At 36.1% G+C, this 26,596-nt stretch overlaps 2 protein-coding genes across 2 annotated transcripts; both read left to right on the top strand.

The window, feature by feature from the left end:
- Positions 1–7,904: 7,904 nt before the first annotated feature.
- On the top strand, positions 7,905–12,485 carry LOC113018826 (ubiquitin carboxyl-terminal hydrolase 17-like protein C). The gene is made up of 10 exons (XM_026162222.1): positions 7,905–8,071; positions 8,164–8,285; positions 8,444–8,514; positions 8,678–8,803; positions 9,554–9,649; positions 9,803–9,940; positions 10,032–10,160; positions 10,276–10,313; positions 10,739–10,779; positions 10,864–12,485. The coding sequence occupies exons 1-10, from the start codon at positions 7,905–7,907 to the stop codon at positions 12,396–12,398; spliced, it is 2,463 nt and encodes an 820-aa protein (XP_026018007.1). The 3' UTR covers positions 12,399–12,485.
- A 7,914-nt stretch (positions 12,486–20,399) lies between these two features.
- LOC113012581 (ubiquitin carboxyl-terminal hydrolase 17-like protein D) lies at positions 20,400–24,245 on the top strand. Its single transcript, XM_026152871.1, is given in 11 exon segments — positions 20,400–20,524; positions 20,619–20,740; positions 20,985–21,055; positions 21,156–21,281; positions 21,666–21,761; positions 21,921–22,028; positions 22,030–22,053; positions 22,145–22,279; positions 22,395–22,432; positions 22,853–22,893; positions 22,978–24,245. Coding segments are annotated over 11 exon segments (2,154 nt in total).
- The last annotated feature ends 2,351 nt before the right edge of the window (positions 24,246–26,596 follow it).

The following is a 26,596-nucleotide window of genomic DNA, read 5'->3' as shown; positions in this document are numbered from 1 at the left end:
TTCGTCTCATTTTATACAACTTTTTCTTCATTTTTATCATGTTTTCCTATGTTTTTATGTCTTTTAATTATCTTAAATGTACAGCACCTTAGTCAACAGCTGTTTTTTTAAATGTGCTATATAAATAAATTTTACTTTGACTTTGTCTGTAGTATGTAGTTTAAGAAATAAAAGTTTGACTATATTTCAGCTTATTTCTCCTGTACTTCAAAAATGTACCATTGCATTCTTACAAAAGGGGTGAGTGATGTCAATGAAGCATATCAATTAACTTACGTAACTTAAGTACCATTTGTGTGGCATACCAAGTGTGATATTTTATGTAATATCATCAAATTTTAAGAACATTTTCTGCTTGAGGTTCTCTGATTTCCATAAATATTTTAGAGAATAAAAATTGGACATTTATAATGAGTTCTGTGAAATTTTAGCTTCACATATCAAGTACTTTTCAAGATGTATTTTTTTGAAAGATGGTCTGTTGAGCGACATTCATGCCTTGTTTTCCACACGTTGAAATCTGCTGTGATGTTTAAATATGAATATCTACAAAAACAATTAAAGCAATAAACCTGGAAATCTAATAAGCTTGGAAAGAAGACCTGGGTGACTAAGAACATCCACAGAATGAAAACCCTGGAATTTTTCACTGGCATTTCTTACCATCACATTGAATCGGGATCTGTAATAAGAGATGCATCAAAAAATAACTGAGTATTGGGTTGTTAAAATGTGAAAAAAAATATATTCATCCTTTAATGTGTAATATGTGAGCACACATACTAATAAAAGACTTCACATTCTAAAAGTCAACCAGTCACAATTTTTGAATGGTATATAGTTCTGTTTTACGATAATGCAAAATTAAGCATTTTCTATTACAGGTTAATAATAAAGGGGCAATAGCAAGGTTGCAAGAGGGAAACAAGAGCGTGATAATTTCCAAGTTAATTCTATACAATTATCAAAGTAATAATCACGTAATAGCCAAGTAATATCACGGTAGCAACCGTGGTTACAGCTGAGTAATGTTAAGCTGAAATCTATGTAACTGGATAATAAGGGCCCCAAAACTCCAGGTAACAATGTGGAAATGCAGCTATCCTAATAGCAGGGTTACAGGAAGAAACAAGAACGTAATAATGTGGTAATTTCTAAGTTATTACCACCCGATTACTTGTGGTAGTTTATGTGTAATAAGCAGGAAACATAGTTCCAAAATGTAAGACTGTCTGTTTCTATTTATTAACTATTAATAACTATCATGAACAACCTATTAAAGCAAACTTCAAAAGTGTGTGATTTTTACCTGGAAACAACCTTGAAATAATAAAAAGAAACATCCTGCAAAGACCAGGCTGCCAGTAGGTAGCAGTATGCTACCTACTGGGAGTCTGCACTTTCCATTTTATCTGTGGATAAAGACAAAGAAGGAAGTGGGATGACAACTGCTAACTTTAGCCACCATTTGCCTCCCGTTTGGCTTGCCTAGTAGGTCGATGCTTGGATAACCCAATGGATTAAAACAATACATATGGAATCAAACCCACATTATAGCTACTGCTGTAGGACTGCAAGGTAAGTAAAGATATTTTTTTTATTCCTTAAGTTATATTTAGGACCATGTCTATTGTAGTTATTAACTTATGCCACATATTATCAACTTATACCACTAACAGACAAGCTAACAGTAGGTTAGTAGCTAATGTTAGCTTAGCTGATAGTACAGAGTTGTCATAAAAGCTAAGGTTGCATAAAATGTAAAGTTATCATGAAATAAGCTGACGATTATTATTGTAAATATGAATAGAGAACCAGATGTGGTTAGTTATACTTTCAAATAAGATATATTACACACTACTGCTCAAAGGATTTTAAAACACCCCAGTTTTTCCAGTCATTTATTGCAGTTCAAGTTGTTCAAGTCCAGTGAATAGCTTGAAATGGCACAAAGGTAAGTGGTGAACTGCCAGATGTAAAAAAAGAGAGGGAGAGAGATACAGTTATGGAAAACTGAAAACCAATGTATATTTTGTAATTCAGAGTTATTAGTATTAAAAAAAAAATCCCTTTTGAGAGAACAGAAAATAAGTTAGCAATTTAAAGTTGTTCTGCAGCAATAGAGGTTGATCAAACCCTGAAAGCTGCTTCTACTAATTTCTAGGTGTTCCAACTTTTCTCGATTACATGTAACACCCTCTGTCTGCTTAAAAGCAGTGTTAGAACACACTGTGGTACCACACGCATCAGTTGAAGAATATTGTACTACAGAAAGTAGAGTGTTGATACAAAAGTGTAGAGAAAAAGGCAATTAACAATGGAAGAGAGTCAGGCCATCATAACACTTAAAAATGTAGGTCTTTCCTACAGAGAAATTGCAAAGAAAGTCTGGTGTTAGTGAGTCCAGTTTCCTTCACCATCAAAAGACACTCAGAAACTGGGGCAAACTCTGACAGGAAGAGATCTGGTAGACCCTAAGTCACAATTGAATCAGAGGAAGCTTCTGAGAGTTAACAGCTTGCATGACAGGCAGCTCACAGGACAACAGCTTCAAGCACAGTGGTTGCAGTAAGCAAGTCTCAGTTTCAACTGTGAAGAGGAGAATTCAAGCTTATATATATATGTGTGTGTGTGTGTGTGTGTGTGTGTGTGTGTGTGTGTGTGTGTGTGTGTGTGTGTGTGTGTGTGTGTGTGTGTGTACATCTCCCTCTTTTTATTGTTGATTACATGGTATACAGTAAGAGCTTTTTCTTTACTTAATAATTCACTCCTCAATTTTTTTAAAAAAAAGGTATGCCAGCTAATATTTGAGCCTACAAATATACCCTTGTTTTAAAAGCCTTACGATCATCTGTTAAATATACAGTGTGTTTACCCCTATTGTGAATAATCTTGACTTCCAACCGGGGATCTTTGATATAGGTTTTAAGGAATGGAAGAACAAAGGAATTCAGAGACTGAGGGACTTATTCTCCGACAATGTAGTTGTGCCATTTGACCAAATGGTTGAGAAATATTCTCTCCCCAAACATGACTTTTTCCGTTACTTACAGATAAGGCATTATATTTTACATAGTACTAGCCTTAGTGAGAGTCACGAAGTCTCTCCTGTTGAAAAATTATTAATTTTAACAGACAAAGAGGTACCTGTGAAGATATTTTATAAGGCTTTATATTCTGTACCTTTAGTGATGTCACAGAGGCTTAAAGGCACATGGGAAAAGGAGTTAGGTATAGCAATTGATGATGAAGAGTGGAAAGATGTCTGGAGTTATGCCAAATCAATCTCAGTTTGTAATCGTACCAAAGCAATACAAATCATACACAGAATGCATATATCCATATTTTGCAGACATCAATATAATCCTACCCTATCACCCATGTGCCTGAAATGTAAGACAGAAATTGGTACCCTAACTCACAGCTTCTGGTCATGTTTGAAATTGCAAGAATATTGGTCTAATGTGTTATCTGAAACGGAGAAGCTTTTCGGTTGTGAATTGGAGATGGACCCTCTGTCTCTCATACTGGGCCTCCCCAGCCGGCGATTAATATCCAAGAATAATAGGAGATTGTACTGTGTTCTCACCTATGCGGCAAGGAAGAATATACTACTCCAATGGATTTATGAAAAAGCACCAACTATTAAGGGTTGGCAAAGAGTAGTGTTGGATCTAGTGCCATTGAAATATCTTACATGTATACTGCACTCAAAAACAGACCAATTCTTTAAGGTGTGGGAACCATACTTGAATTATGTGGAACCTGATGTTTCTAATATTATGTTACAGGGATTCTCTTGAGTGTTCAAACTGCAATGTACTACTGGGACCACAGGTATTGTACTGTATTGTATTCTCTCTTTATTTATTTTTAGATGGAACTGAACTGGTGTACGGTGTACTGGTGACCTGTGCTTAGTTATCAGTCTGTTTGTTTTTGTTTTGTTTATTTGTTTTGTTTTTGTTTGTTTGTTTGTTTGTTTTTATTTACTTTTGGTTCTGAATTGTACACTTTATTATGTTATGTTATTACCGTATGTACTATTTGTGAAAACAGAAAAAACTAATAAATAAATATAAATATATATATATATATATATATATATATATATATATATATATATATATATATATATATATTTATAGAATTAATTTAAACTAATTATTAATTATTAAATTTTTTGTTTTGTAGAAATCTAAAAGTAAAACTATATGAAAACAATGACTTTATTCAGAGCCTGGAAAGTACCTGATCCAACAGGCTGCGACACCACCCATTAAGCGACTGTCCGGAGTGACGGCATGGCCGCAGGACATCTCTGCTGATCCTGGTCTCCTTCCACTGGAGCTGAGAGAAACAACAATAAGCGCAGACAGTGAACTCAACAGTGTGGAAAAGCCTGCCCGGTATTAAAGAGAACCTACTTTGCGCAAAGACTTCGACCCCGGAAATTTAGCAAAAAAGTAAAATTTGTGTATGAAATACTACTTCATTTGGTTTAATTGGGATAACCAGTGCATTTGTTATAATAATTCCAAATCAAATTATGCACAGTTATTAAAAAGAGCAGAATTAAGGGGCTTCAGTGATGATTAGGCTACTAAATAGTTTTCTTATATATGTAGCGGATCCAGATCATCGGGCCTGTTGACGAATTTCTGGGTCGTGTCTCTGGGGTCGTATTGTTTCTCGTCGGTCATTTTAGCTCAGAAACTCTCCGTCCTCTCCGTGGATAAACAATCTGTGTCTGCAGTAAGTGAAGGGAAAACCGAGTGTTGACAGCACCATAATTTTAAACTTTGACTTCCTCCTGCAGTTACCAGAAGTCACGTGAAACAGCGCTCTGTAACAGGTCTGTGTTCTTGTATCTTTATTTCACTTTATTTACTCTTTTGCGCTGATGATGAGGGCAGCAGTTAATTAAAGCTTTTTTAATGTTTTAAAGAATTATTTAATGCTAATAAATAATAGTGATAAAAATAAACAAATACGTTATTGTACAGTGGCGTTTATAGAGAGTTTTTTGCAGCACTGACTTTTAATAAAATGTGTAGGAGAAGGGAACAGCTGGTAAACAAACACGCCCACTCATCATGAACTGGTATATCAGGTGATTTTCAGCTATGATTGAGTGTCCAATAAGGGAATGCATTTACACACTGAACAATTGAGTATGTAAATGGTGAGTGATGCACAGCACAGGCACTATAATGTAGACAATGGTAAACTGCTTCTCATAAACACCGTTTGAAGATTGTTAACATGTATTTGTTTTTCATTGGTTTGTTTTTACAAAAAAAAACCTGAATTTGCATTTTGTAGAGGAAATCTAATATATCAAACCCATTTTTATAGAGCTGTGTAAAACTGAAAAAGAAAAAGAAGAGGCATGAGTGGTAAAAACAATCATTTAGATGAAAGTGAAAGTATACTCAGCCCTGTGACGTCAGACCCAGAAGTACCTTATTAGCGTCCGCAGCAGAAGCGGAGGGAGCGCACAGAATGGGGAAGCTGTACCAGGTCGTCGTTTCTGGGGTAAGGGGTGGGAAGGTGACCGTCGATCTGAGCAACACCGAGGAGCAGTTCAAGAGCATGACAGTGGAGCAGCTGAGGGAAAAAATAAGACAGAAGTTTCCAGAAACTGCAGGTAAATACAAAGAGAAGTGAAACACTCATAATTTACGTTGTATTAGCCTACATTATTGTCCACACGATGAACGAGCTCAGGGTAATTTTCTTGGTTTCATGTTGTTCAGGTTGTTCCAAAATGTCCTTTGAAAATATATTTAATTTGTTGTGGCGGATCAAGACTTAGATTTCTTGCTCGCGGAAGAGTATAATATATTTAAAGTAAGCACTGGGGCTAACGGATGATCCAAAGAAGAGGAAGCTACATTATGAAGCTTTGTTTATTTATTTTGAATTTTGCTATAGATTCATTTAATTATTTAGTTTAGTAAAGTGAACCGTTAACGCAGAAAAAGTAGAAACTCTCTTATTCTCTCTCTCTCTCACTCACTCTCTGTGTGTTAGATGGGAATCTGCGGCTGATATTCACAGACAAGAATCTGGATGAAGATAAGAAGCCGCTGTCTGAATATGGAATCCAGCATATGTCTGTTATCCAAGTAGTGCTGAGACTTCCCGGAGGACTGAGAGCCTGAGCGAGACAGGCTCCACCTACAGCTGCCAATGCCGTTGACGCTACGTGAAAGCTCTCGCAACTGTTTACATATATTTTAGCCTTGTTTTAAAGCACTTCTGATACACTCATTTTTCACTGATGAATAAAATAAAACTGTAATATTTCAACTGTGTCATCTTTGATTAAGCGTGCATATTTGGAGGTCCTTAGAAAACAGAAGCCGTAATAATACGTTAATAAATGCAGGGCACGTTTTCTCACGTTTTCTCTAGTGTGTATCCAGCAGGAGGTTCTCTAAATCATGAGCAAGAAGCATAGTGAGTGATTTGTCTCTGAAAATCTGTGATTAAAAATTATTTCATAGATTAAAACAGTTGTTGAATTTCAAAGTGACGCAGATGACGTCAATGAATACATTTCACAATACATATTTTCTTGTGAAGGTACATTAAATACAATATTATAAGCTTTGTAAAAATGAAATCCAGATCTCCTTTTCACCCTGTCAATTACTTCATATGCTGCGTTCATTGTCTTGCGTAAATTTCATATACTACCCAATTGAAACTGAAGTCCATGTTAATAGCTTCTGTGTGTTGTGTTTGTGAGTCAGAACATATTAGGTGTTCTTCATTCACATTTTTAATAATCTGGTTCTGAAAAGGAAACAACTGTAAATCATTGTCAGTCATCTAGCTGTCTTTTGATAATTTCGAGATTTCCAACACAGCATGAAGGCAACATTGCAGCAACTCGACGAGAAGAGAAAGAGAAAGTATTCCGGTGCTTTTAAATTCACTGGATCTGCAGGTCGCAGTATGTTTGTTTGCCTCGAGAATAAAGTAGTTTCCGAAGGATCCAGAGAAATGCCTTGAAATAAACCGAAGGAAGGATTGTATGTGCTGTTGTTTATTTCCCGTTAATTGCCGTTTATTCCTTTTAAGGAGCAGTTTCTTCAGCAGAACAGCAAGTAAAGTGAAGTGAAAATGAGCAGAAAGGACACAGGTATTGTTTACAACAAATACGATTTTAGTAAATATTTAGAGCATTTTTTGATTGTTTTTTGTTTTCCTCCTCAAGCGTATTGTATAAGTTGTATATTTATCCAGCGTCCAGGAATTTCGATTTCCTTTTTATCTTTTTTAGTAGCCTACTTGTGTATTTGGAGCTGGCTTTTTTCCATTTAGCCTTCATCAACATCCTTATCATCATAAATGTTTAATAGATAGAACATTGCTGAATTATAGATCTCTCTCAGGATTTCTGAAGTTATGTTTAGATTCTTTTTTCTAACCAATTTATTGCACTAGGTTGATTACTTAGTTTGGACAGACACTGGACTCTAAAGAGAGTTTTGCTTGTTCTACTTGACCAGTTACTGAGGCCACTATACTCCTGGCAATGCCCCAGCCTTACATGGCCCTGATCTATGTGTCAACGTAATTTATTTCGGAGGTTTACAGGTAGTTCTTTATTGGCTCTCTTTTTTCTCTCGCACTGTAAAGTTTGGAACACAATATAAATCGGCACGTGCTTTCCCAATCAGCCGATCACATCAAACAACTAGATTTGACTAGAAGTGGCAAATTAGATATTTTAGCGTAATGTCGACAAAAGAAAAACGAAATAAAAAATACCCAGTTAAACTCCTGTATGTAGAAATTAAAATATAATCAGTTATAGAAAAAATTATCAATAAATAAATAAAATATAAATCGGTTTGACTGTTTTTGGTTTATTTCTCTTTGGGTATTTTATGATCCAGGCTCATGTTTTAAATATATATCTTCTTCTTTGTATGAATTCTCTCTTCCCATCAGCTAACAGGTATCATGGGCTGATAAAGCAAGGATCCACATGTTACTTGAACAGTGTGCTGCAGGTGCTGTTCATGACCAAAGACTTCAGAGAGGCTGTGAAAAAGTTTGTTGTCCAGCTTTAAGTGTGATTCTGTATTTATCATATATGAAGTTTACGGTGCATTTGTTAATCACTCATGTTTACTTCCTGTGTAGGTACTCCGAACAAAATCCCCACTCTGAATTCCTTGATCATGATTTGAAAGCCTTATTTGATGACTTACAGAACTATACAACATACACATTTAAAATAACAAAGAAGCTGGGCATCGACAACGGTACAGAACAACAAAACCTTTTTAACACTGTAAACTCCTGAGCACTGTATAACTTTAAAAATATTACTATCATTGATCTAATTATTTCATCATTATAAAAATGGAAAATTGTAGGGCAAAATTACAAAATGACTTTTACAAAAATGCATTTGTCACAGTGAATGAACAGCGTGATGCTGCAGAGTACTTTGAGAGGATTTTAAGAATGACCAGCACTGATGCATCAAAGGTAAGGTCTTCATCGATGCTAAAGGATATCTATATCTATACACTGGATCAATATATCCTTTTTTAATTGTGGAGTCTTTGCCTTAGAGTATAAAATGCTTTGAATAACTTTCTAATTATAACTGAAAGAAAATGAACAGATTTTTGTGCATCTGTATTTTCAGATCTTTCACGGTCACTTAGTAAACAAGACCACCTGCTCTAAAGGTCATATACAGACTGACAGAGATGCACCGTTTTGGCATCTTCCTCTTTCACTGGTGGATTGTTGCAGTAAAGACTACAGTGTGGTAAGGATCTGACAAGTTGCAAACTTCTCAGCATGTTTCTGTCTGCTAGGACATGACAGCTGTGAGGAAACATTTTGAACTTACATGCTTTTGCCAGTAAAAGATATATAATATTTTTATATTTTCCCCAGTAAATGATGACTGTTTTGTTAAATCCACAGCATAAAGTGGATTATGCATTTAGCTTTGCTTAAGTGAATTCTGTGCAGTGGTTTGTCCTACCAGAAGTCTGAAGCTGTACTTCCAACTTAGTCTCCCACTGTTGTTTGATGTTAATGAGTGGAAAGGAATCACAATGAAGAATATGGGTATATAATCATGTATTTCCACTCTTTTGAGTTTTTTGGTTTTTCTAAAGTATCTGATTATTTAGCAAGAAAATGTACAGCAATGATCTCTGAAAAAAACCTTTAAAAGCTGTAATTCTGATACAGGTCATACAAATTAAAAAAAAAGAAAAGAATTAAATCTAAAAGTCTGCACTTTAGTCACATATTGACTGATTTACACTCCACTGTGGTGGTGTACAGAGCTGAAAGTAGAAAAAAAAACAAACCCCTCCAGTGGTAATTTTACTTTATGGCTTTTCTTTTCACTTTTCTCTTAAACAATACATCTTAACCTTTGAGGTCTGAATTAATAAAGTTAGTAGGCCATGTTGAAAATCTTCTTCCTTTAGGAAATATTCTTAGCTTCACTTCACTGGTCAGCACATGATTATTTGAACTGCTTTTAAATAATATTTTTCAGGTGAAGGGCATTGAAGAGTTTTTTAAAACTTCAGATTTCTGTGGAGAAAATCAGATGTACTGTGAGCAGTGTGATGACAAAGTTGATGGTACTATGGTGAGTTAAAAATGATTCTTTTATTATTCTTTAAATAAAATTATGAAACCATATTGACTTGTAATGGAAGCAGACAAGCTGTTTGAGGTGACTGTTGTTATGATTTAGTGCTGTATCAGTAAAACTGTCCTAAATTAAATGTTTTTCATTCAGAGAGATGTAATAAAGCATCATCCAGATGTTTTGTGTCTGCTGCTGAAGAGGTTTGAGTTCAACTATAATTACATGTCATACTTCAAAATCACCTGTTCTGTGGAGGTTCCTTACACCCTGCAGATACCAGAGGTAAATGTGCAGAATATTTTAGTATTTAATCATAATCCATTTTATTTTCTTCAGTCATTCTGATGTTTGCCATTTTTCCTTTGGTAATCATGGTCAGAAATATGAACTATATGCGTTTCTGGATCATTTTGGGGATCTGAGAGGTGGACATTACTCCGCCACAATCAAGATCCAGGAGGACCACAGAGACAGATGGTATCAGTTTGATGATACCAGAGTCACAGAGGTAAGATGGAGCACTTATACATTTTTGATACCAAAAGACGTTCCTACATTACTCATGCGTGACAGTGGCCCAGCTCATCATTCATGTCATAATTTATTATTTTTTACATCATCAGCTTGATTTTCAGCCATTCCAGGTGGATAACACGGAGAGGTAAGTTTTTGTGCTTGTTATTTCCACTGTACATTATTTTCCAATTATTTCTTAACTTTTCACACGAGTATGCACTAAACATGTGTTAAATACACTTTTCTCAATTACAGTGTGCTACATGTTGAAGTATCATGTCACACTGTTGCTATAATCACAACTGCAGATTTTTCTGTGATTGTTTCAACTCTGTCCCCAAAACTCTCCTGTGCAAAAGCAAAAGAATAAAATTAATGAAAACAATTAAAACATTTATGTGTATATTTTAATATTTACTCTGTTAGTAAAATGTAAACATACAAAGACACATATTAATACGTCGGAAAACACTGCTGCAAAAAATAAATATGTTATAAAATATTAGCCAAACACATCACTGCGAAACTGTGAAAGTAACATATTTGTTACATGTCATATTTGTCAATTAGGTCCCAGACTACATATCTTCTGTTTTATAGCAAAAAGAAAGGTAAGAGAAAATATTTTTGTTGTCGTTTCCTCAGCTGTTTGGTGCCTGAATGATTTAGTTTGTACTTTGTGCTTCACACTGCAGATACTGCTATTCCAGAGTCCACAGATGTGTCCACCAGTGGACTACCCACCATCAGTAATGAATATGATCTGAGTCAAGATGGGAAAAATAAGAGCAATAGAAAGAGAAAAGTGGAGAAGACAGACACTGCGGATAATTCAAAGACTGCTCGTTTAAGAGAAGCAGGGGGATCACCTGACACCCCCTGTAACGTAGATCCTCTGGACAAAGAACCAAATGAGGACAAAGGAACCACTGGAAGTGATGACCTGGATCAAAAACATACAGAAGTGGATGATGCTGAAAAGAACAGACTAGATAATAATCCTGATTTTAAACTTGATAGCAGTGATCGCTCAGCAGTCTGTGATGATCTAAGCAGACAGTATGAGATGAGTAAATTAATGGATGATAAAGCAGATAACGATGAAAAGGCTAAAGATAAACAGTCAGAGAAAAAAAGCCATGCAGAGCATCCAGCTGACACTGTTGGAGAGAACATATGTGAACATCAGGAGAATAAACAAACCTGTAGTCCTTCTCATGCTGAGGAGAAAACAAAAACAGATTTTCAACATGACACAAAAGGAAAGATTAGTGCTGATAAACCAACAGCAGAGATGTGCTGTGACACATTTCAGGATAAAGAAAAAGCTGATGAAGGAAAAGAAAGCATACTACAAGATGATCAGAGTCATAAACATGGAAACAGACACAGTGATACACTGAACATGCAGGAGATCAGTGTTACACATTCAAGTGATAATGATGTTTGTGTAGAGAGAGAAATCAGAGATGTGAAGGAGGACAGGAGAGAAAGAAAAGGAGATGAGAAAGGGGACCACAGTAAGTTTGAACAAAACACAGTAGAGGAGGTAAGTGGTGCTGCTACAACACAGAAAGATGTCGATGTGGAGGAAAAGAAAGAACATGAAGGAAATACTAAACAAATTCAGATCAGAGAGAAACCCCATCTGAGACCAGCAGGAGCAGAAATAATAGAAGCACCCAAAGAAAAACAGGATGATGCTACTAATGAAAAAACTAAAGCAGAGAGTTTTCAACTAAAAGCCAGACCAAAAATTCAGGGAGTCACAGAAGGAGGACGTGGTTCACAGAAGTCAGGAACAGTTATAACAAATACTAACAAACAAATAACTCGTGAAGAAAATAGGCAGAATTCTCACGGTGAATGTTTTGGGACAAAGATGAAGAACACGGGAATAGAAACTGTAGGGAAACCCTCACAGGACAGCTCTGCTAGACATGTCAAATATAACAAAGGACACACTGAAAATAAATCTCAGACAAAAAGTGCAGCCAAGCCCACAGAAGAAGAAAAACAACATGGCACAAGCCATCCAAAATACACCAAAGTTCCACAAGTGGATCTAGAAATAGAAGCTGCTAAATCAAGTGCAGACAATGAGACAGTTGGGTGGTGTTCACGGTTTTTCACTTTGGCACAGTGTTGTTTTTGTTGCTCCTCTCCTGCAGAGAGAGACACACCTGAGCTGATTAGGTGTCCTATATATAAAGGATGTGCCGGGACCTGAGGTGGGGTTTTGTGAGTGGCTAACAGCTGAAAAGCTAAGACTGAGAGTTGTAAGAAGCAACAACCAAATAAAAAGTGTTGCAAAGTACAAAATGTTTCACTGGGCCTGTCATTCTGCATTGATGAAGAAAAAAAAAGCAGCTGTTGTCAGATTAAGTTGAGAGAAAGTGTAAGCATAGCATTTAATGATTATTTATTTGACAAGTCTCCACTTGTGGTAATTTTTGCTGTGTAATATTTCCCAGTATTGTTTTTAATATCAGTTATTTCATGTGGCTGTGCATATTCTTTGGATTTTTGGTATATCTACTATAAACTATAAACTGAGACAGTAGCTTTGAGGCAAAAATAATATTTCCAGTGGCATATTTTTACTTGATTGTTACTGAAGGGAACACAGGTAGAAATTTTACACTGAAACTAGTGGTTGTGAAATTAAAGTTATTGTTTGCAAGAAGCTAATTTCACACTGAACAAATGATGGACTATTTAATATTTGGTTAATGGAAAATTAAAATTATTATTATCATCATTAATGAACTGAAGTGGGTTGGCTCCTTGAGTTATGTTGTCTTTGGTACCGGCAACATGCAGGAGGTCTTCCACAGAATGGGGACCCTCTCCAGACCGAGACTGATGTTAAAGATGTATCTGATAACCTCACAGAGTTGATCTGTACAGTTCCTCGATAGTCTGTAGCTGATTCCATCTGGACCATTCTGGAAGATTCCACCCATTTTTTTTTCTTTTATTATTTTTTATTATTATTATTGTATGACTTTTGCTGGTTTTTATTGTTCTTTTTTGTTCTTAGTCATCATTCATGTTTGAGCTTTGTTCTATAAAATGTAGTTGATTTCATAGATATCACATAACCTGGTCAGGAGCAGGTTGTGTTCAGAGTTTCAGTTTCAAATTGACTTGAAACACCACTTATTCACTGATTGTGAACCTGCTGAGTTAATAAAAATAATTTCACTTTTCAGTTTACTTTTATTAAAAGGTTTTTTTCTCTAACATGCAGACATTTTTGACCATTAAACTTTTTTAACTACAACTAAAAATAACATTTTCTTGAGCAGCCTGAAGTTTTAGCTACTTATTCTTGGGTTAGCTTAGTTTCATTTTGGGCTTCACTCAGTTTCTGTTGACAACAACATACTAGTATCTAGTATTCATCTGACCAGTGAGTGTTTATCAGCTGATCCCTGTAATATGCATCTAATTTATAGTAAATATTCATATCCTGTGGTAGGCAACTTAAAGCTTTTATCCAGAGTTGTTCTACATATTAATTGTACACAGACTCTGAATATATTAAAAGGTAATGCAAACCTGTCGTAATGCGCCATACGCCATCGGCCCCTCTGGCCAACACCAGTAGGTGGTAGGGTAAAGTGTCTTGCCCAAGGACACAACGACGGGGATCGAACTGGCGACCTTCCGGTTACAGATGCGCTTCCCAACCCCCTGAGCCACGGTCGCCCATATGACTTGTTGTAAGTACCCTGGAGAAACTAAAAGTTCAATGGGTTGCTTAATCTTGGTGCATTAAATGAGTAGATAAAGTTATACCCTCTGTCCTAATTTCACTTAGTGTACCACAAGGGCGTAGATTTGGTTTTGGCATTGGTGGGGACGGATGATTCAACCACCGAACCCTGCCCTGTTTCTATTTTTCCCCTTTTTGTCTTTGCTTCTTGATAAAAGGTGAAATATACTTGCCTACATATGCTATTCTACATGCTTTTAAACCATTTAAAATGACAACTCATAGTTTTACATTTGAATTATATAATGTTAAATTACTATTAAACAAATGACTGACTAAGTATTTTATACTTCAGTTTACTTCAGCCATATTTCATATAAATCAGGTATTATACAAAAATAAAAATAGCTTCAAATACAGTCATGACAATAAAAGAATATGACTTTAAGGACTTAACAACATTATTTCAGTTATATTACACCAACATCTCTTATATACATTAGCAGTAAGGGAACACTGAATGACCTGGTGGGTTTTGTCCATAAAACTACTCATCTAAGATTACCACAAAGTAAAAGATTTCTCAGCAAAATTATGCAACATTTTAGGCATGTTTTTAGGGTGAGTGCATTTTTAAAACAATTTCTGCAAACTGCACTACAAGTTGGAATATTTGCAAAATCATGGCTACCTCATGATATATTGTCTCAAAATTAACCCTATGAATATGTAAGTACCATTAGAATGAAATTTTAATGTTAGACATATAATGTTAACAGCCGCTATAAACTAATATCCTGGCTTGCTCGAGGCTGCCGTTTTCTCTGACAGTTTCAATCAAAATTAGAAATGCTGCTCTGAGAGACTGAGATAACTAATAGTGCTTCCTGTTGTGCAGTTAGTTTCCAAAACACACATTTTATTACTTTGAAAGTCAGTAGAGGGAAGAAATTGTCTTAATGTCATCAGTGGTCAAGGGTATGTTTTGTTTTTTTGGCACCCGGGTGTTTTGCCCCCATTGCTTTTGTTTTTGCTGATGTTTCCCAGGAGGCGGTATATCATTTTGTTTCTCCTGGGGTTTTTTTTTTTTTTTTTGTGTTGTTTGTTTGTCTTAGTTATTGTTAGTCCTTATTGGTTGGTTGTTGTTAAGAAACGGACAGAGAACTGACAGTATGATTATTCCAGTTGTACCAGTTGTATATTCGTTAATTTTTCTGTCCATCCAAAACATGAATAAAAAATAAATAAAAAAAGTTTCCAAAACACATTATTCATGGTTACAATTTTAGACTGATGTGGGCCAAAACCTAGCACAGCCTGTAACGTTATACATGTCCCTTCGTCCATGCCAAATCTACGCCCTTGGTGTACCAGTTAAGCCAACTAAAGCAGTTATGTGCACTTGTTATGCTGGTGTTAGGTATATCAGAAAAATGCTCACATATATTCAGTGTTTTGGTATTTCCTTATATTGGTCACATGCAGACTGTTTGTGATGCCGATATCAAACTCGGTGTCCTTTGTTTTTGTTTTGTGCAGCCGGTGAGGAGACACTCTAGTAGCAGAGATGTCATGTGGTCATGGTCATGCACCTGGTGGTGCCACAGTCTGCTTGATCAAGTTTCTTTCTTTCTTCATTTGTTCTTTCCTTTTTCTCTCACTTTCCAAAATGTAACTAATACTTACATTTCTAGCATTAAATTACAGAGCATGATAGCGCTGAACTTAAAAAAAGTACTCACCTGGCTTGATGGGACTTTGTAAGATGAAGCTCTTTGTTGCCAGGCCTGATACTTTATTGTTTTGGTTTATTTTCACTACCCTCATATTTTTAAGAGTTGTTTGCTGTTTTTAAACCACTTGCTCCCTGCAAGACCAGTAGAAATTTAACTGCCTCGCTTTAAGTGAAATGATGGAAAAGTGTGTGGTGTAGTGGTCCTCAGGCTGGCAGTACTGTCAGTTGAAGAGATGGCCTACTTTGAAGAGAAGATTGTAATTTTATTTTTAAGCAAATCAGACTGATTATACAATCAAGTTTCTAAAAAAGTGGGAACAAAATGTGCACAATTTATAGAATATTATACGAGAATTATTTGCAAAACTTTGCAAATAACACCACATTTAGGTGAAAAATCTGCTGAGTTGAGAAATCAGCACAGCAGACAACAACAACCTGTACGACTTCTGCTGCCAATGATTGAAGTCATGGAATGGTGCTCCATGCTCAGACCACTCAAACCACGACGTTCTCAACAACTGCAAGACTACTGATCTCCCTCAGGTTCGAGGAGCTGACGCCTGTCCCTCCATTCGTTACTGTCCCACCTGTGGTCACTTTAGCCTCCAAAGTTTTCAAGGTATCATTTTCAAATTATGTGTGATGATAGAAAAGACCAATAACAGCTGGAGCTCAATTAATTCTGGTGAAAATCGGGTCAAAATCACAGCAAATGTGAAAACTTTGCATTAACTTCATGTTTTCATGGATTGTCTTCAAACTACCTACAAAGTACCCAGGTTGACTAATCATATGACCTCAACCTTCACTGTTAGTACCCAACATCAAAACTGAGACATAATAAAACATTAATGTTTAATTATACCCCTTCCAGTGCGGGAGGAGTTGCTTTCTCTGAAAGCTGTTGTTTAAACTAGTTTCTACACCGTTCATCAAACTTTACTCTTTCTAGTAATTACCACGCGGTGACTTTGTTTCTTCTTCCCTTCAGGCAGGTGGACATCTGGTTTGTTTTAGGAAATAACCAGCATGTTATTCCGACTGTAAAACATTTCAAGATGAGCTATACTTATATAAAGTACAATAGTAAAATGCTGTTTAATTATGTATTTTGCTTTTATATATGTTCCTTTATTTTGTTTAAGGCACATTTCTAATACAGAACTTTACTAATCTTTGTGCTTTACTGGAACAGGTAAGTGTTACATAAAGCAGTTTCACCCCGGTTCTTTTTTATTCCTCAGGCCTCCAGAGACTGCACCGGACTCAGTAGTCATTTCACAAAACCTTTATTCATCTTCAGTTACGCATGCACCTTCCAGAAGGGAAGACATGCAAGGCCGGTGTCCGTCTGCAGATCTTCACTTCTTTGTCTGTTTCAACCAGTTTTATAGAAGCGACCCCATCATAAAACCCACATGGTGTGTTGTAAACTCTGTGTTTGTGTATGTATGCGCAAGAACGTGAGTGCCTGTGTGTGCGCGTACCTGTGTATGTATGTGTGTGCATGTGTGTGTGCATGTGTGTGCGCATGTGTGCATGTGTAGGTACCCCCGCATATGTGATTCCCTGCCGGTCATAAAAGTCCATCTCCCCTCCAGACCACAATCATCAGGTTACAAACACTGAGAGCCCCACCCCAGGTATCCCCTGGGGAATTTCCACTCAGCTATAACTTCTCTTTCTCTTACTTTCCCAACTCAAGGGGGGGGGAGGGTCTCCTATAAGTCTACTCCTAATTTTATGACACATTCAGGCCTATAGCTAAACCAAACTGAAGCACACACATTCACAAATCCTTTCCTATTCCTCTGCTCTACAGCTGGACCCTCTCATCTAAGAAAATTTAACACATTATATTTTAATTATGTTTTCTTTTACTCACATAAGGATAGAATAGAATAGAATAGAATAGAATAGAATAGAATAGAATAGAATAGAATAATCCTTTTATTGTCCCACAAGGGGAAATTTGGGTAAAAACAACAAGAAAGACACATATACAAACAAACAGTATACAATGTATCCTTACCTTACGGATAAGGATACATTGTATACTGTCGAGGTTCAGGCCTGTAAAGCAGTGACAACATGACAGGAAATGCGGGGAGAAATGATGACGCTGCTATAACCAAGACTGACTCTGTTTTTGTCATGCAGTACTTCGCATGACTATAAAACTTCCCAATTAAACATGAGTTGAACTTCAACTTGTTTATCAGCAGAGAGATACCTCAAAACATAATCTGTGATAAGCTTTCTTGTTTTGGCAATCTCTAAAGCAACATTCACCTCTCTCGAATGTGGGTCAAAGTTTGGTAAATCTTTGCTGATCTGTAATATGATGAAACGTATGTGTGAGTATTACATTTGCAACATGGAAGCAAATTCAGATCATTTAAAATTACCTAAAAAAAAAAACACTCTATTGCGCCAATTTCATATGCAAGTCTGGAGTATAAGTTTCTACCTTTCTGCCAAAACTCAAACAGAAAGGTGAAGCTAAGCTAAACCTTGTTTGCTTAGTTCTTAATATCAGCTGTCCTGGCTCTGCCAAGTGAGTCATTAAATAACATACCGTGTCTTTGTGCTTCTGGGAAAGACTTCTTGACTGTATCAGTAACTTCCTGGAGTGTTTTACACTGCGTTTTTGGCTAAAGCTCAGCTTACCCTGGTGTATTTTCTTACCCTTTCTTTTAGCCTATGTAAGCATTATTTCCAAACAAACTATTCAGGCTTAAAATTTCTAAAAATGTGGTAACAACAAACAAACCTTTTATGCAGCATCTTTGATCATGTGACACACCTTAAGCTGTTCAGTGGCACTACAGTCTAAAAACATAACAAGGATATAAGGAACACAACTGCAACATCATAAATCTCACATAAGTGTTAGCCACGTGTTTTAACGGTGGATTTTACACCACTTACCTGCAACAGGAAGCTTTTTTAGCTTCTTTGTGAACATTGCACCAAATTCTGGATTTAAGCTATGTCCCTGTTAATGAATGTTTGATGGTTTCACACCTTAACTTTGGTTTCACATGTATGGATTCGCCCTGGCCTTTTGATACACTGGCAATTTTCCACTCTGGCCAAATTGTATAAGATGATAAGAAAACTGATGCATAGATACAGTATTGCAGAAGTTTAAACGCTGCAAGTAGATCAAGACCAAACATTTGGTGTTAAAACAACTTCAGAACATGTACAGAAAACCAACCTTTTTGTAAACCTTTTTTTTAAGCTTCTCTGCTTATAAACTAGAGGGTTTTAGTAGCAGCAACATCAAAAAAGTACCTTTTTGGTGGATTTAAGAAAATGAAAGTGTTTGAGAAAAACGGAGACACAAAGTTTGAGTTTAGCAGAGCTTCACGAGGTCTTTTTAAACTCTGCGTTTATTCATGATGAAGGTAGTTGTGTGTGGAAATAGACTTGCGCTTAATATTTACCTTCTCTGCTCTTTAATTAAATCTCTGTCAAGTTCACACAATCGGTGACTTAAAATAGTGTTAATGAAATAGTTTTCATTTCACCGTTAATAGAGTGTTCTTACAGGTCTCTTTAAATTCAAAAGAATACGAAAGAATACGCCAGATTATCAAAATTCCGACACACGCTGAATGCAACACTAAGGTGTAGCAGAAGTGAAAGAGAAAGCTCTACTCCAGTGTTTTAAACTGCACCAGAGATAGAGATATCCTATACTCAAATATTCCATAAATTAAACACTTTTATTGCCAAAGATCTTAGAAAACATCTTTAAGATATCTAAAATAGCCCTGTTACCACTGAAGGTATGTTTGAATCTTTTGTTTTTGTGTACTTGTGTATTCCATTTGAAAATAATTAGGTTTGTTTTATTCTTCATCAGCAATTTCTTTGAAAAGCACTGTCTGTCTGGGGAAGAAACTTCTTTTTTGGCATTGTTTTTGTTTATTATAGTTTTTTTTTTTCCGTAGCCTCGTCGAAAGTCATTAAATGTAGCTTAGAAAAGCAGCGTGTTGTAGTGGTAATATCGTAATACTCAAAGTGTTTTCTATTCGAGATGTTACTGAAAGCCTGTCACTGGCTGTGGATTTGGCACCTTATGTACAAAAACATGGGCCTTTGTTTACCTGCTAGTAATAATTAATAATAAATAATGTTGTTGTTGTTGTTGTTTATAAACAAATACTGACTGGTGTATAGACTTTGAATTCTTTTGCAGCTCTCCGTAACACAGAATTGAAGTGACTGAAAATGTCTCTGTTGGAGAGTACTCGGCGGCTATTCAGCAGCACCTCTCTGGGTAAGATCTGATGCCAGTTGTTTTTTTTTTAATATTTATTTTATACACATATATTTAACATCTAGGTCTATTGTTTTTAGATGACTTTCAATAACCGCCCTTACAGGTAGAAACACTTTTCTCAGACACTCCTAGTTTAGACTGTGTTTTTCACACTGTGTGTGAATGTGTGTTTGAATGGGTGGATGACTAAATGTGTAAAGTGTTCTGGGGTCCTCAGGGAATAGTAAAGCGCTATACAAATACAGGCCATTTACCGTTTACCATTTTGTCTAGCCGCACTGCTATAAGAAAGACGGTGTCTCTGAACGTCTTCCATTTTACAAATAAAGTTTTACTGACAACCTTGACCTTAATGGTTCAGTTTGAATATTTTTGTCAATTCTTTTTGTTTTATTAATTCACTGATTTAATATATTAGCAGAAAGGGGTTTTAATCTATGATCCACCATAATTATTTGTTCAGCGTTCTGAAATTTAAATGATCAGTCTCCTCCCATTAGCTAACAGGTACCATGGACTGATAAACCAGGGAGCGACAGATTACTTGAACAGTGTGCTGCAGGTGCTGTTCATGACCGAGGACTTCAGAGAGGCTGTGACAAGGTTTGTTACAGCCCAGCTTTAAGTGTGATCCTGTATTTATCAAATATGAAGTCTATTGTGCATTTTTAATTACTCGTATTTACCTTCCGTGTAGGTACTGTGGAGAAAATCCTCACTCTGAGTTTCTTGATCATCATCTTAAAGTCTTATTTGATGACTTACAGAACCACACAGCATACTCATATAAGATAACACAGAAGCTGGGCATTGACAATGGTACAGTATGTTAACACACAAAACAGCACAACCTTTGAATTGTTTGAAGAGTCTAATAAATTGATCTAAAGTAGATCAATTTACAACAAGTCTTGAAGTAAAGTCTTCTTCAGCCTGTGCAGTTTTTTAATGTAATTTAATAGTTTAACTTGTTTAAATTGTTAGACTGGATAATTCTAAAACATTTTTAATTAAATAACTTAATTGTTTTGTTGAAAGCATGCACATTTATTTCCCCACCCAGTGTATGAACAGCGTGATGCTGCAGAGTGCTTGGAGAGGGTTTTAAGAATGACCAGTCCGGATACATCAAAGGTAGAGATTGTTCTCTTTGACTGGTTCCAAAAGTGAGCCTATCAATATGAAAGCTGGGTAAAAAATATCACTTGCCAACAAGTATTTGTGCTTTTTTCAGATCTTCCACGGTCAGTTAGTAAACAAGACCACCTGCTCTAAAGGTCATATACAGACTGACAGAGATGCACCATTTTGGCTTCTTCCTCTTTCACTGGTGGATTGTTGCAGTAAAGACTACAGCGTGGTAAGGATATGACAAGTAACAAAGAGACGTGCAATACATAATAATTTTTCTGCATATATTTACTTTTAGGTCTTAAGTAAAATTCTGATTTATGGCACTGATGCAGAGAAAAATAATTAGATGTCCATGTTTCAGTCAGAGACCAGCACGCCGAAATAATTTTAACATTAACACAACTGAAAGACTGTGTTCAAAAACCAGTAGAGTAAGTTTATTTGATGGCAGCTGGTAATAATGCAAAACTTTTGAAATTTTTATGTTAAATAAAGTTAGTGTATTGAAAACCTTCCTCCCTGAGAAAACATTTACCAGCACTTTACAATCACAGCCTTTATGCTGGTCAGCACATCTTTGTCAGAGCTGATTTTGAATAATATTTTTCAGGTGAAGGGCATTGAAGAGTTTTTTAAACCTTCAGATTTCTGTGGAGAAAATCAGATGTACTGTGAGCAGTGTGATGTCAAAGTTGATGCTACTATGGTGAGTTAAAAATGTTTATGATTCTTTTGTTATTCTTTGAATAAAATTATGAAAACATATTGACTTGTAATGGAAGCAGACAAGCTCCTTGAGGTGACTGTTGTTGTGATTTGGTGCTGTATCAGTAAAACTGTCCTAAATTAAATGTTTTTCATTCAGAGAGATGTAATAAAGCATCATCCAGATGTTTTGTGTCTGCTGCTGAAGAGGTTTGAGTTCAACTATAATTACATGTCACACTTCAAAATCACCTGTTCTGTGGAGGTTCCCTTACACCCTGCAGATACCAGAGGTAAATGTGCAGAATATTTTAGTATTTAATCATAATCCATTTTATTTTCTTCAGTCATTCTGATGTTTGCCATTTTTCCTTTGGTAATCAGAGTCAGAAATATGAACTATATGCGTTTCTGGATCATTTTGGGGATCTGAGAGGTGGACATTACTCCGCCACAATCAAGATCCAGGAGGACCACAGAGACAGATGGTATCAGTTTGATGATACCAGAGTCACAGAGGTAAGATGGAGCACTTATACATTTTTGATACCAAAAGACGTTCCTACATTACTCATGCGTGACAGTGGCCCAGCTCATCATTCATGTCATACTTTATTATTTTTTACATCATCAGCTTGATTTTCAGCCATTCCAGGTGGATAACACGGAGAAGTAAGTTTTCGTGCTTGTTACTTCCACTGTACATCATTTTCCAGTTATTTCTTAACTTTTCACACGAGTATGCACTAAACATGCGTTAAATACACTTTTCTCAATTACAGTGTGCTACATGTTGAAGTATCATGTCACACTGTTGCTATAATCACAACTGCAGATTTTTCTGTGATTGATTCAACTCTGTCCCCAAAACTGTGCAAAAGCAAAAGAATAAAATCAATGAAAACAATTAAAACATTTATGTGTATATTTTAATATTTACTCTGTTAGTAAAATGTAAACATACAAAGACACATATTAATACGTCGGAAAACACTGCTGCAAAAAATAAATATGTTATAAAATATTAGCCAAACACATCACTGCGAAACTGTGAAAGTAACATATTTGTTACATGTCATATTTGTCAATTAGGTCCCAGACTACATATCTTCTGTTTTATAGCAAAAAGAAAGGTAAGAGAAAATATTTTTGTTGTCGTTTCCTCAGCTGTTTGGTGCCTGAATGATTTAGTTTCTACTTTGTGCTTCATGCTGCAGATACTGCTATTCCAGAGTCCACAGATGTGTCCACCAGTGGACTACCCACCATCAGTAATGAATATGATCAGAGTCAAGATGGGAAAAATAAAAGCAGTAGAAAGAGAATAGGGGAGAAGACAGACACAGCGGATATTCCAAAGACTGCTCGCTTAAGAGAAGCAGGGGGATCACCTGACACCCCCTGTAACGTAGATCCTCTGGACAAAGAACCAAATGAGGACAAAGGAACCACTGGAAGTGATGACCTGGATCAAAAACATACAGAAGTGGATGATGCTGAAAAGAACAGACTAGATATTAATATTGATTTTAAACTTGATAGCAGTGATCGATCAGCAGTCTGTGATGATCAAAGCAGACAGTATGAGATGAGTAAATTAATGGATGATAAAGCAGAAAATGATGAAAAAGCTAAAGATAAACAGTCAGAGAAAAAAAGCCATGCAGAGCATCCAGCTGACACTGTTGGAGAGAACATATGTGAACATCAGGAGAATAAACAAACCTGTAATCCTTCTCATGCTGAGGAGAAAACAAAAACTGATTTTCAACATGACACAAAAGGAAAGATTAGTGCTGATAAACCAACAGCAGAGATGTGCTGTGACACATTTCAGGATAAAGAAAAAGCTGATGAAGGAAAAGAAAACATACTACAAGATGATCAGAGTCATAAACATGGAAACAGACACAGTGATACACTGAACATGCAGGAGATCAGTGTTACACATTCAAGTGATAATGATGTTTGTGTAGAGAGAGAAATCAGAGATGTGAAGGAGGACAGGAGAGAAAGAAAAGGAGATGAGAAAGGGGACCACAGTAAGTTTGAACAAAACACAGTAGAGGAGGTAAGTGGTGCTGCTACAACACAGAAAGATGTTGATGTGGAGGAAAAGAAAGAACATGAAGGAAATACTAAACAAATTCAGATCAGAGAGAAACCCCATCTGAGACCAGCAGGAGCAGAAATAATAGAAGCACCCAAAGAAAACCAGGATGATGCTACTAATGAAAAAACTAAAGCAGAGAGTTTTCAACTAAAAGCCAGACCAAAGATTCAGGGAGTCACAGAAGGAGGACGTGGTTCACAGAAGTCAGGAACAGTTCAAATAACTTATGAAGAAAAAATGCAGACTCCAGATTTTGAAATCATCAGGACAAAGATGAAGAACATGAGAATAGAAAGTGTAGGGAAACCCTCACAGGGCAGCTCTGAGAGATGTGTCAAAAATAATGAAGGAGTCAGTGAAAATAAATGGTAAATGGTAAATGGCCTGCATTTGTATAGCGCTTTTCTAGTCCCTAAGGACCCCAAAGCGCTTCACACTACATTCAGTCATCCACCCATTCACACACACATTCACACACTGGCGATGGCAAGCTACATTGTAGCTACAGCCACCCTGGGGCGCACTGTCAGAGGCGAGGCTGCTGGACACTGGCGCCACCAGGCCCTCTGACCACCACCAGTAGGCAAACATGGGGTTAGTATCTTGCCCAAGGATATTTGGCATGCAGCCAAATCTCAGACAACAAATACAGCCAAGCCCAGAAGAGTAGAACTGAATGATGCAAGTCTACCAGAGCAGCAGAAAAGAAGAACCAAAAGAGAAGAACGAAAACACCATCACACAAACTACCCAATATACACCCAAACTGATGTAGATGATGTAGAAATAGAAGCTGCTAAATCAAGTGGGTTGTGTTCATGTTTTGTCGCTTTGAAAAAATACAAATAAAAAAGCCAGACCGGGATTTGGAGTTAAATTAAGTTGAATCATTATTAAATGATTATTTCTTTTATGTCTCCACATCCTTATGCTAATTAAACATTTAAGTGAATGTTTTATATTTTTCAACAGAGATTGAAGCTCTTTAATAACGCTTATGATTTTGTCTTGGTCTAATTGGAGAATGCAGCATGAGTGTTGTTTTCCTTTTTTATTTAATATAATACATTACCAGTCTGCCCGAGACAGTAACAGTAGTGAAATTGAACTAATATAAACAAATCATGTTATGTTAAGGTGCTTTAGAATCACTTTAGAATAAGTATGCACTATTTATCTTATTTGTTGCTTTATCTAATTAAATTTTGCTTTTTAATGTTGTGGCTCTTTAACTGGGATGTATATTTTTTAAATCATCGGGTCAATATCTTAAATACATTGTTTCCCTGTTTAATATTTCCTAAATTGTTTTTCATATTAGTTATTTCACTTTCTTTTCTGCAAAGAAACTGAGGCATGTTTCATTATTGAATGTGCAGCTGTCACTTTAGCAACAAACATCAGCAGAGAGAGCACATTTCTTTGTTCTATACCCCTCTTAACTCTTACTTTTGAAAAAAATCTGTAAAAACAGCATACAGTATAAGGACATAAAGGAAGGAAAAAAAAGTAAACTAAACATGTGAACACATCGGAAAATTGGAATGCAAGTCAAGTACGAATACTACAAGTTACAAATGTGAGTATGCACATACAGAGATTTAGTTTTAACAACTTTGCTACAGTAATTTTCACAGACCTAGTAAAACAAGTATACCTGGTGATGTGGCAAGTCCTTTGTACACAGGTGTTTCTCCCACACCTTCTTTTACTGCTTCAGCCTCAGCTGAGATCATATCATGCCAGAAAATTTGTTGTACCAGGAAACATGTCTTTAAAACTATGATATAAATACATCTGTCTGTAACCCTGTGATTCAGCCTAATAATACCTTACAGGGTTATTTATTAATTTTCAGAAACAAAGTCTTATTTTAGAAAATCTTGTTTGGTTTTCAAGTGGTCAAGTCATTTATTGCTTTATTTTCATTGCAGAGATAGGTGCCAGCTATCACTGACTTTGAACTGGATAAGATTTCAAGAAAATATATTAGAAGATTTTTATATGCTTTCAGTTTCTTTGTGGCAATAAAAGGTCATGTGTCCACAGAACAACAGTAATTTTAAACTATTACTAACAGTTCAGTTTTTCTTTTTTTATGTCAAATAATGGGTTTTATGTACTGCAGTTGAAGTAAACCTTTGTCCTTTGTGGTAATGATAATGCTGTCTGTGTGAAGTTCCCTATTCACCACTCACAGCTTAGATTAGCAGATTACTTCAAAACACTTTTTTTATTTAGTCAAACAGAATGTGAAGCAACAGGTTGCCACATACCAAACACCACAGTTGGGTAATTTCCCTTTTTTTTTTTTTTTTTTTCAGAGAACAAAATGCCTGGCTCACATAATCCTCATAAACTCTCAAAGCACTTCACAGTATCAAACATATCTTCCACTGGATGGTTAAACAGGTGTGTCCACCCCACTGTAACTTTAAAGTAAGCTGATAAAATATTTCCAGCAAAAAGTTGAGAAGCCTCATATTTAATCCTTCAAAAATACCTCTTGTTGTTGTGGCCAAATAATTCAATCTTTGTCACGTTTGACCATAAAGCTTTTTTCCAGGTGGCATTTGGTTTTAAATGCGAGCAGCTGCAAATTTGATTCAGACTTCAAGGTGCTGACTATGGAACAGTGGCTTCTTTCTTGGTCAGCAGCCTCACAGTCCATAGAGATGTATAACTGTCTTCACTATGGACAGTAAAAATGGTGTTCCAGCAGT

The sequence above is a fragment of the Astatotilapia calliptera genome, chromosome 3 (assembly GCF_900246225.1).
Source record: "Astatotilapia calliptera chromosome 3, fAstCal1.2, whole genome shotgun sequence".
NCBI lineage: Eukaryota > Metazoa > Chordata > Actinopteri > Cichliformes > Cichlidae > Astatotilapia > Astatotilapia calliptera.
Note: the sequence above shows the minus strand (reverse complement) of the source record. Positions and strands in the feature narration are given on the sequence as shown.